Source organism: Triticum aestivum, chromosome 1B (genome assembly GCF_018294505.1).
Source record: "Triticum aestivum cultivar Chinese Spring chromosome 1B, IWGSC CS RefSeq v2.1, whole genome shotgun sequence".
NCBI lineage: Eukaryota > Viridiplantae > Streptophyta > Magnoliopsida > Poales > Poaceae > Triticum > Triticum aestivum.
The window spans coordinates 96,665,982-96,678,055 of NC_057795.1; the positions used below are offsets into that span (position 1 = coordinate 96,665,982).

A 12,074-nucleotide genomic window follows, 5' to 3' on the forward strand; every position below is an offset into this window, starting at 1 on the left:
CATAAGCACGACACCGAGATTTGTTAACGAGGTTCACCGATATGGCTTCATCCCCGGGGCATGACTACGGGCGCTCCTCCCCGTGACACCGTCGCAATACCGCACCCTGGCCGCCCGGGCGCCGGCACACACCGCCGGCTCCCCCGCTTGCCCGTGCTATTATGTTGGCATAGGTTACATCGTGTGTCTACCCCCGCTATATAAGAGAGGCCTAGGATACAAGTGTCCTACTAGGACACGACTCCACATCCTATGTAAACACGATACAACTATAAGTTCAACTGTAACCTACCTTGTACACTATATTCGACACAACTCTAACAGATAATGCACTGTAACATGGTCCATTCTTAGATTATTCGTGAGTTACGACTAGAAGGAAGGTTCAATTTCACATTGTTAGTTTTTTAAATGGCCACGTGTTGTCATAAGACAACAAACTTAAGATATAATGATCAGCACATTGTCATAAATTTGCAACGTGTCTTATAACAGGTGCAACAAATTGTTGACAGCAAAATAATTTGCGCGTGGCAACGATGATGATGTGAGTGATGTCGGCAAACGCGGCAATGGTTGCGGTAGACAGGCTCTTCTCCGGCGTATCCGCGGGATGGTCTCGGTTTGTTTGCTGTTATGGAGTCAAAGCTGCAGTGGTGAGCCCTGCGGTATATGTTGATTGGCTGCAGGTAGCCCGTTTGGCGATCTTTCGTGGCGTTAGCCGTGCCTGGTTTTTTTCCTTGGATGTTCTCGGTCAAAGTTGGGAGCTGCGTTGCCTAGTGGGTGGCTGAGTTTTCGCGCGGATTTTCATTCAGCTTCGCGTCCGCTAAGGTGTGGGTTGTGTCAACGATCGCCTACGGTGAAGTAGGAGTCGTTTGCTCGAAATTTAGGGATGGTGATGACGCCTCTAAGGGAGGAGTGATGACGATGACGCATGCGTGTTGTCTCGACGAGGACCTCTTTGGAATGGTGTGTGTGGGATTTCTTATGTGTACCACTCAACAGTTGTGATGGTTTTTGCCCGGTTCTTCATAATAACTGGGCAATCTGGTTTGCGCAAATTTTTTCTTGTTGATGAACGCAGAAATTCTATCATTTCAAAAAAAAAATTCAACAACACTTCCAATTCTCGAACAAAACAGGAATTTGGCCGGCTTCATGATGGCCGTCGCCGCCAGAGAGCGCCAGCACTAATCAAGATTGAGGGGGCGCTTGCGGCTGTGAGACGCGGAGCCGGCTGCGTCCATGGCCGGAGTGGCGGGAGACGAGTAAGGGAGTGGGGATGTTGCAAGCCTGACAGGCGTCAGGCAAACTGGTTCGGGCTTTTCACCTCGCAATCTTGTTTTCACGGGCTCTCCAGCTGGGATTCCAAACTCTCCGCGCCAAAGTTTCGCGTGCGCAAGATTCCTCAATGCCATTACTGGCAGTCAAGATGTGCACGCGTTCCTCGGTCTCTACAACAAATAATTCTACACACTCCACGGGTACATGAGTAGCAAAAAAATTGCACAGGCAATTGTGTTCAGTAATCAGTATCCTCTCTCTTTCAAGAGCCACCACTACAAAATAGTACTACTAGATGGAACCATTGGACATCCAAGGAAAAAGATGCAACTCTTGACTTGCACTACCAGCCTCTACCAGAACCAAAAAGTATTCCAGCTGCAGGAAATGCTGGAGAGGATCATAATACTGCGACTGTCGACATAAATTCCTTTTTCCTTTCGTTTTCTGGTATTGGCTGGAACAGATCAAGTACAAAACAACATGTTAGGACCGAATGATGAGTCATCTGAGGTAACGAGGAGGGTATAAGGAATGGCTTACAGTGAACTGCTCTCCTCTATGTACAGATATAGGGATACTAAATGGCAGTTTCGGTATGTATTCCCGTCGTTGTTGCTTTATCTGTGTCATCAACGAGTCGGCGGAACCGCTACGCAAGTTCTTGGTAAAACTGCATATCTGACGGATTTACTCGGTCGATTGCCGACTTGAAGTGTACAATTGCTACTTCTGGGATGTCAAAGTTTTCCTGGTGAAAATCCAAATAGTTTGTCAGCAAGCTCCTAGTGAAGAAAACACATCTAGTCCTTGTATACCAGAATGGGCAAAGGGCAGGTAGCATACATCAAGAGCAGCTACGGCGGCTTCCCTGCAGACGAGCTTTATGTCGGCGCCGGTGTAGCCTTCTGTGAGTCTAGCAAGTTCGTTTAGATTGACGTCATGACTGCAAGGAATGCTGCGTGTATGAATCCGGAAAATATCCTCACGGTCAGCTTCATCTGGTGGTTGAACATCAAGCAGTCTGTCGAAACGACCTAGTGCATATATCATTCATGAAGTTAAAACCAACAAAAGATAGAAAGCATTGCATGTGTAACCCAACAAGGAACATAGACCATAAAATGCATGTGCATCTATGTGTAGTTAAGACAGATGACCTGGTCTCAGAAGTGCAATATCAATTTTGTCAGGACGATTCGTAGCTGCAATAACAGTGACGCCAATCTTCTGGTCCAAGCCTGTTGCAATCATAGTAATTAGGCCTGGTACAATGGGAGGTGCTTAGAGAAATAAACCAGGCTTTTCTTAAGCACCGGTGCTTATTTGTACAGGATAGACGCTTACTAAGCGTCTCTCCTGTAGAAATAGGCACCGGTGTTTCAGAAAAACCCGGTTAATTTTTCTAAGCATCTCTCTAAGCACCTCCCATTGTACAAGGCCTTACGGATGATCAAAACCTAACTGGCAAAGATATGTAACATGAGTCCAGATCGTAGGTTATCAGCATGTCCAACTAAGAATGAAAAGACAAGCAAATAGCACAGAGCCCAGTAACTAATAAGACAGTAAGATACCGGGGCCTCAATTTTGACTAGTAATTGTCCATTTTAAAGAATGTAACCTAGGTTTATTACATAAGATTATTCGGTTCATTGTATCAAGAAAGAACATGTGTGGAATCAATCAGTAGAACCTAAAGAAATAGTAGAAACGTCATATCTGATCTAATTTACATGCTTGACTGCTTGGTTTATGTAGCCATCAATTTAATCAATGACAGCCTATAACAGAAGAGTAACCCACTTTCCAGTATGTAACTACTTAATAAGAAATCAATGATTTGATCAAATAAAGACTGAGGTAACAAGTGACCAGTTGCTGGACTACCATCATGGACCAACCAACAGTCCCTAAGGAAGTACTAAGGCTTACCATCCATTTCCTGTAGCAACTGACTGAGTACCCTATCAGCAACAGATATGCCATTACTTCCATGGCCACGAGTTACTGCAAGCCCATCTATTTCATCAAAAAATAATATTGCAGGCGCATTATCCTTAGCCTTCGCAAATAATGATCTTACTGCCTTTTCAGAGTCACCAACCCATTTGCTGAAAAGCTCAGGACCCTTAACTGCAAGGAAATTCATTTTTGCTTCAGAAGCTACAGCGCGAGCCATCAATGTCTTACTGCAACCTGGTGGTCCAATCATTAGCAATCCTCTAGGAGGGCGGATCCCTAAGCGTTCAAACGCGTCTGGGCATTTCTGTGGCAACTGGATGGCTTCAATTAACTGCTTCTTGATCCTGGCTTGACCACCAACATCTTCCCACCGTACCTTCGGAAGCTCTAGCATTACCTGTACAGGAAATGATGGAAGCATTAACATTGTGCTACGTTCTGCAGAGCACACACATATTTTACTGATGTTGGTGTTTATTTCCCATAAGATAATAACACACCAGGGTGCATCTTAACCAACCAAATCAAGAACACCTTACATGAAACTGAATTGTTATACCAGAATCTCATATCAATTGTTCTGAAATGTGCAACTTTTAGTTTAGTTTTCACTGCTCGTCAGTTGGAGTCCATGATGCAGATATTGACACAAACAGATGAAAAGAAAGAAAAAAAGCAAGAGAGAAGAAATGATGCTTACAAGATAAGAACTATTATGAAAGAAATTACAGCAAGTAATAAGAGAAGAAATCTGAGAAAGAAACACTAAATGAACATATAAGGTGGGTAAAAATGATACCTCGCGCATTGCACTTGGTCTAACTTTCATTTTAGCTTGTTCAAAGTCATCTTTAATCACCAACAATAACAAGTCATCTTTCTTATCATCCAGCTCACTACTTTCTATGATATCGCCTCTATTGGTCCAGCAATGATCCTCCATTGACACGGTTAACTTTGAGAGAGATGATGATAATGAACTTATTTCATAACCCAAAAGACCATCAATTTCTTGAATATTAGTCTTTTCTGCATTTGTGTCACGATCACCAAGTAGTTGGGTTGAACTTTCTTTTACACTGATATAACGGCGAAGAGCACTCAATGCAGCCTCATTGCATAGTGCAGCTAGATCAGCACCCACGAATCCATGAGTGGCAAAAGCAAGGGACTCAACTTCCTCACTAGTGAGAGAGTGGTGAACTCCACTTAGAAGGTGGTGAAGTATGTCCAGCCTCTGTCCTGGAGATGGTACTCCTGCAAGTGAATCAACAACTGATCAACTTTGACTTGCTCAACAATTTATCAACTGGACAACCCTATTATTTCAAAATTAGGCTTATCATCGGTCATAGTCAGCTTGCATTTGACGCTATCTGTAAGCAGTCAACCTCAGTTTACCCGAAGTTCTGAAAACAGCTAGTACTAAAGTGATGCAGATAACAGTACATGGGGCATGATGTCTCTTTAAGTACCACAAAGTACTTAAAATGCAAGATAACAAATTGTCTATTTTTCGCCAGGGGAGGAGGGGGGGATTAATCAGTCGCCTACTATTATTTGTGGATACCACCCTAAATGGATGATGTTACCAGCAAAAGGAATCCTACATGTATTCGGCACATATACTAGTATTGGTTTTAGTTGGACACAATACCTTTTGTTAGGGGATGATTGCACACAATACCTTAAAAAAGAACATCACTGACCTAGAATAGATATAGAACTGTGGTACATGAAAAACATCAGAGATTTCTACCTATTTCAATTTCTTGATCGAATCTTCCTGGTCGTAGTAATGCACGATCAATACTTTCAAGACGATTTGTAGCAGCAATCAAGATAACACGATCATTACGGCCAATCTCATCCATTAGTTTTAACAGAGTGGCCACCATTCTAAGAGACAACTCCTCGCCTCCATCCTTCCTGGCTGGAGCAATCGCATCCAATTCATCAATAAATATCTAATATCAATGAAGATACATATTATCAATCCTCAATATTGTTATTAATTAAGACATTACATACTTCCTCATTGTAATATAGAGAAACCATTGGTAATTAAATAATTCAATTCATAAACATCAATAATCATATTGCTAATCATTCATAAGTCCTCATCGAAGTATAGAGAAACCATTTGTAATTAAATACTTCATTCAATCCATAAACATTGATAACAGGAGCTATTACTAAATTTGATCACTAATAACTCAAGAGATAATGGATGATAACACCTAGCTTACACAAAATCTAGTTCATAAGATATACTCCCTCCGTTTTTATTTACTCCGCATATTAGCTTTGGTCAAAGTCAAACTTTCTAAACTTTGATAAAGTTTTTAGACAAAAATATTAACATATACAATAACAAATCAATCACATTAGATTCATTGTTGAATACACTTTCACATCGTATAGATTTGCTATTGTAAATGTTCATACTTTTTTCTATAAGGTTGGTCAAAGTTTATGAAGTTTGACTTCAGTCAAACCTAATATGCAGAGTAAATAAAAACGGAGGGAGTATTTGTTTTTTATCTTCTTCAATTTTTGTATCTTCTTCAATTGCAGTAACAGTGTTAAATTGATTTTAAAATGGTAGTAACTTCTAACTTCACTTAAAATGTTAAAAAAAATGGTGTAAAGGATGAGGTTCCTCTAAAAGATGGATGACCAATGTTTTCATCTAGAATCCTAAGGGTAACCATCTGAGGATAGGAATCATTTTAACTCAGGTTCTAGAAGTCATGAACAAAAAGATTGCTCATTTTTCTATCCCACATGATACAGGGTGAGGGAGAAAAGGTTAAGAAATTGTGACATTAGCTTCCTAAAAAGGTACTAGTAGACTAAGAATATTTCAAAGTGCTGTTGACATGACAATGAAAAGAAGTGGTTGGCATTAGAAGAAAATCTAACCATAGCAGGTGCAGCTTGCTTAGCTGAAGTGAAAACATCATACAATGTTTGTTCACTTTCACCGTGATACTGACTAATGATCTCTGGTCCATTGATTGTAAAAAGATTGGCTCCCAGATCATAGGCACATGAAGAAGCAAGAGAGGTTTTCCCTGTTCCAGGTGGACCATAAAGAAGAAGACCTTTATACCTGAAATGAAACAAAATAGTATATTGTTAACTAACAAATAAATGTGTTTGCAATCTAGGGGGAGGGGGGACAAGTTCACACTATACCTTGGTAAATCATGCAAACCATTCCTTGGCAGACCAATTTGGTCTGCCAGCGAAAACGAAATCATTTCTTTTACTTTTGCTGACACTTCAGATAACCCACCAAGCCTTTGATCATGATTGGCATCTTCACTTCCTGTATCAGCACAGATGGAATATTCTGGTGGGAACCCTAGCTTATCTGACCCAAACTCCTTTGAAGATGACAAATCAGAAAGGTGCACTTTTGTGGTTCTCTCGACAAGGAACAAAGCAGGGGTTTCAACCAATTTACCAGAGACATCTGCATTAGACATTGAATTTCTTTTCTCATGCACTACATCCAGGGCAGAACCATCTGTTTCTGCTCGCAAAACTACGAACATAGATACTTTCCCGCACATTGAGAGAGGGACATAGTTTCCTTTCAGTAAGTGCCTACCATCAAGCCACCGTGATGCAGAAGTCTGCAGCAAGTCATTTATTTTATCATCTGCTAATGCTGATTTTGCAGTGGCTGGATCCAAGCACAATGAAAAGCCACTGTTAGATGCACCATCATGGGATTCATTTCTGCATGGAGGAGTTGAAGGAATCCTTTTAGGTGACTCCATAACCATCACATTTCTTACAGGAAGGCAATCAGACTCCGACTTATTATGACTGGAGGGTACAACTTTCGTTGGAACTAGACTGAGATAAAGATCGCTGCATTTTATCACACGCAAAAACTCGCCAGAATCAGCTCGCTTTGGGGCTTGGGATGTATATAGGGGGCTAATTAGCAAAGAACGACCTACTACAGGGTATCCCAGTGTGCAGGCAAGATCCCAAGAGAGCTTGATGCCATTCTTTTGAACCTGATAAGAGTGACCATCCAATCAGAAACTTTTACAGTTTGGCATTCGCGGCATTTATACACCAAGAGAAGAAAGATAACAAAGGCACATACCTCACGTGAAGGGAAAACTGTGGCAGTCACAAAGTTCACCCCAGCTTCATTAGAGATGAGATCATTGTCCACATCAAGATTAAAGAATCTGTTGCACTCCTCAAATAAACTATCAAGTGGGAAGCCATCTAAACTGTTACTACTTGAAGAAATGAGTGACACCTAAGAACAAGGAGACGAAGCTCAGATGACTTGAACAAAACAACACATAGACACTGGTAAGCTGAAGTTTTATCTTTATTGGAAAATCCATGGGAAGCTCGAACGTCAGTTCTACAACCAGGGTACCGCAATCTACTGTATGTGTTAATCTTATTTTCAGCAAGCTGTAAATATGACTCTTTGCGGCCGTATTGAAAAACAGTGTGGATCAATCAACGTATATTCAATTGACCAGATGTTACACCAGTAGAGCAAAAGATACATCTACAGTCAAAGGTGGGCACACAATCGAAACTGTAATAAGCAATAATTGATGCTACATGGAGCATGGGTTGCATTGAAAACACAAGTGTAGTGCTTAGTTAACAAGTTCAGTGAGGAGCATACAAAGACGAGGCACCCAGGCCGTAGCCCGGTGCTGGCCATGGAGGGCTCGGCAAGCCAGAGCCTCCCCTCGCCACCGCGACTCCCGCCCCTGGAGACCACATCGGAGACGGTGCCGGCGAAACAGCCCACACCTCCGCGGGGTACGAGCGCCGGGTACCGCGCCGCCGCCGCTGCAGCGGTGGACGAGAGGTCCAGGATGCAGTCGCCGGTGTCTTCACGGGCGCGAGAGGGAGGGGTACGAGGTGACGGCTGCGGGGATGCCGACGGCTTCTTCTTCTTGCCCTTCGAAGACATGGCAGCAGTTCCGGCAAGCTTCTGGGAACCTAACACCGATACTGATACATGGATACATAAATTTGCCATTTTGGAAAAGCTTCAATATGGGGATATGTTTTGCTATTCTTTTTAATTCACAAAAAATATATGTATAGAAGCTAGGAACAGCAGATCACCTTCTTGCTTGCTCTCCTGAGCTAAAATGCGCCGATACGTGTATCAGTATCTACAGATACGTAAATTCGTCATTTTCGAAAAGCGCCAATAAAGGGATACGATCTACTATTTTTAAAATTCACAAAAAAATATGTATAGAAGCTAGGAGCAGCAGATTACCTTCTTGTTTGCTCTCCTGAGGATGCCGAAGCAGCTCCAAGCCTCTCCAATTGACAATGTTGGTGCCCTGTTCCAACTGCAAGTTCCAAAGGGATAGAATTAGGGTGTGTTTGATTGAGCTGCGAGTTCTGAGAAAGCAGCCGTGAGCTGCGAGCTGTGAGAAAGCAGCTGTGAAAAGGCTGGAAGTTGTATGGTTGAGACAACAGTGAAATTGTAGATTTGGCATAAATTGTCCGTAATGCCCCTCGGGGCTGAAAGAATGTTTATGTGCTAAGCAGTGACTTTTACATTGTTAGGCATTTCAACAACCATTTTGGAAAGGAAAATTAGACAATTCATGGCTAACATATAGGAAATTCAATGATTATATTGTAGTGTTTCATACTTCATGCGTATAAATATTAATAAAAAAGATATGGACCATACAGAACACATATTGTTCACATAATGATGGCCTTCATCAACATAGCTAACCTATCTTGCTCTCACAAAACACGCATCGGCTATCCTACTACGAATATTGTTCAAGATATCTTCGCTCTCCTCCTCTTGAACGTGATCCGCTTGTGTTGGTGACACCCCCTTTCGTAGCACTGGGAGGTACGCACACATGCAATTCAATACCTTCCTAGCATATATACTGAAACATAAATTAATGTTAACATCAAACCCAGAAAATGAAGCCTTGTGTAACATTGCTAGTGAGGTTGACTAGGTGAAAACCTGAAGAATGATTGACTAGTGTAACAGGAAACACATAATTGTAGGAGAAATTGTTATATTGTAGGAGCATGAATAAACAAGAAAACCAAAAATGAAAGGCTTGCAGCATGGCATAACACGAATGGTGGAACCTGAAGATCAATCAACTAACATGCAAATGGAGAAACAATCACTTTAAACGGTAGTATTTTAGGTCTGACTGTTCAAATCAACAACACAGCGTAATAGTACCACCATATTCCCAATCACAAACAAGATTTGAGACATCAATCATGGCAATAATACCACCAACTAAAATTCAAACTACAATTTGTAAACATTTGCCCCTACAAGCATTATCACAAACACCTATCAAGCAAAATCCTTTCACATGTAAACTTGAACATGCAGTGGAAATATCATGCAGCAAGTACTCATCAAGAAATAGCCATCATTATACTCACAATATCCAATCTACAGCAAGTACTCGTCCAATACAAAAATCAGAAAATCAGAAGAAAAAAAATGAAGAAACAAGGATGCAAGAGGAAGGAGGGAGGGGGAGTGAGGGAAGAGAGAGGAAGGAGGGGGAGGGGGGGCAGACGAAGGAGTGGTGGCTACCTGCCTAAGGACTGGTCTACGGCGTAGCTCCGGTCGGCGGCGTGCTGGGCGGGAGCAGCTGCTCCAGGGAGGGAGGCGCTGCTTGTGGGAGCGGCTGCTCGGCAGAGGGAAGCGCTACTGGGATCCCGTACCGACGGCAGGGCAGCGGAGGCTTCGGCCGGCTTAGTGCGCCGCGGCGGCGGGCCGGCGGCGGCTAGGAACTAGGGAGCGTCAGCTCGTTTGCTTTTCCGTTTCCTCGACTACGATTTTTTTTGGTTGTACTTGACGGAGGAGCACCTAGTCCAGCTTGGCCTCTGCGGGCCCACCTGGCAGCCACGCACGTAGGGCCTTGTCCTTCCCCTCCCCAGCGCACCCCTCGGTGCACTCGTACCGACAGTTGGTCTGGTGCCCCTAGGTGACGGCCAGTACAACATTGCCACGTTGGCGGAGATGCTCTTGAGCATAGAGTTTCATCCGGAGTAAGTCGGAAACACTCTCACCCTCCTAGTACATGAGGACCTTCACCTATAGGCACCACGTGGTCGACATGGCGCGACCATCGATAGAAGCCAGAAACTCTGATGGCCTCACGGTCATTTCTCCCCTGATGATGTCCGACTGGATGTTCCACATGAATGTGTAGTTATTGTTGGCCAGGCAATGGATGTGTGTGTTCTTCTGGACAGCTAAGGATCGGGTTAATGGATGGCGGTGCTTGGTAGCGTGGAACAAGATTTGCAGACCGATCGGCTTTGGGGGGCTGGGTGTAAAGAACCTGCAATTACAAGCGCTGGCACTTCGTGTGTGATGGGAGTGGCTCCACAGAACGGACCCGGATAGACCCTGGCAAGGAATTCCTTTGAATGTTGACAAGGAGACGAGGCAGGTGTTTGATATCTTGATTAAAATCACGGTGGGAGATGGAGCCATGACCCTATTCTGGCGCGATAGATGGATACATGGCTTCGGGATTGCGGATGTGGCCCCTCTGATTCATAGCCGCGTCCGAGCTAGAACTAAGAATAGGAGGACAGTCCGGGAGGCGTTACAGGATGGACTGTGGACAACGAATGTTGAGGGAGATCTATCGTTCACGGCTCATATCCAACTCATGCAACTCTGTCATGCGATTGCCTCTGTCCAAAGGGATCCGCTGGCTGCTGATAGCTTCACCTGGCCTTGTGATCCATCGGGGAGTTACACGGCGCGATCAGTATATGGCAGACTCAACCAAGGGTTGCAGCGTGTATCGTACGCCTCGTGCATCTGGTGGAGTTGGGCCCCTCTCAAGTGTAAGATACATGTGTGGCTAACGGTGCAACATCGGATTTGGACGTCTGATCGAAGGGCAAGACATGGCCTACATGACCAACCTTCGCAGTGCTACTTGTGTTTACAAGAGGAGGACAACGCCGAGCACGTCCATATCCAATATGTGTACTCAAGGGAGGTGTGGCATAGGTGCTTAGACGACCTCAATCTTCAGGTAATGCGACCTACACAGCAAGACTCCTTAGATTGGTGGCTCTCAGCTCGGGAAAGCTTCCCACGCCGAGAGAAGAGAGGATTTGACGCGTTCATTATCGCGGTAGCTTGGTCGCTCTGGAAACAAAGAAATGCGAGGGTCTTCAATCGGGAGCACCAATTCATGTCAACAGTTCAGCTGCACGATCACATCTTAGACGAGCTCAAGGAGTGGAAGGAGGCAGGTCTCGAAGTAGGTGTTCTTGAGCATTTTGTAAGAGAGTAGACTCTTTGTATCTGTAGGTGTTGTGTGAACTGCGCCCATCTATGTTCGCATAGTATGGGTTGCGTCTTGTACATTGCTTTCTGCCTTCTATAAAAATATGGTATGCCTTTGGCGTACTCTTAAAAAAACTGTTAGCCAGGCCCCACCCAAACTCCAGCATATATGACACTTATGTAGTTGACGTACGCGACGGCTCTAGCATCGTGCACATCCATCGAGCCGCTCGACGAGGTCGACCTGCTCCTTCAAGTGGTTGGAGCTAAGTTTGTCGAGCGGGGTGTCGCGAGGGGGGGCGACATTTCTGGCATGTAGATGTAGCGGATCGATGATGTACAAGGGCGGAAGGATGGCGTGCATGGCGTCGAGAACCGGCTGATCAAGGGCGTTAAAATGTGTTCAGAAGGACGTCGTCAAGGAGCGACAACCTTCCAGCCTTGCGCATGACGTTGTTCGACATGAAACCTCACGGGAGACGGTGCAGAT

General features: G+C 44.0%; 1 protein-coding gene across 1 annotated transcript; it reads right to left on the reverse strand.

Annotated features, from left to right (window-relative positions):
* Positions 1-1,450: 1,450 nt before the first annotated feature.
* On the reverse strand, positions 1,451-10,120 carry LOC123109893 (calmodulin-interacting protein 111). Its single transcript, XM_044530418.1, has 14 exons — positions 9,863-10,120; positions 8,540-8,615; positions 8,380-8,429; positions 7,928-8,262; positions 7,379-7,540; positions 6,451-7,286; positions 6,175-6,364; positions 5,009-5,216; positions 4,049-4,506; positions 3,220-3,646; positions 2,445-2,525; positions 2,131-2,321; positions 1,828-2,035; positions 1,451-1,741 (listed from the first exon to the last, which is right to left on the reverse strand). The coding sequence occupies exons 4-13, from the start codon at positions 8,219-8,221 to the stop codon at positions 1,937-1,939; spliced, it is 2,946 nt and encodes a 981-aa protein (XP_044386353.1). The 5' UTR covers positions 8,222-8,262; positions 8,380-8,429; positions 8,540-8,615; positions 9,863-10,120; the 3' UTR covers positions 1,451-1,741; positions 1,828-1,936.
* Positions 10,121-12,074: the final 1,954 nt, after the last annotated feature.

What these genes read in the sequence shown, in the direction of transcription:
- LOC123109893 (XM_044530418.1), bottom strand. Translation starts at nt 8,221, where the DNA reads ATGTCTTCGAAGGGCAAGAAGAAGAAGCCGTCGGCATCCCCGCAGCCG. An exon ending in TATTGCACTTCTGAGACCAG is followed by an intron (nt 2,322 to 2,444) that starts GTCATCTGTCTT and finishes TATATGCACTAG; the next exon opens with GTCGTTTCGACAGACTGCTT. An exon ending in CCGCCGTAGCTGCTCTTGAT is followed by an intron (nt 2,036 to 2,130) that starts GTATGCTACCTG and finishes GATTTTCACCAG; the next exon opens with GAAAACTTTGACATCCCAGA.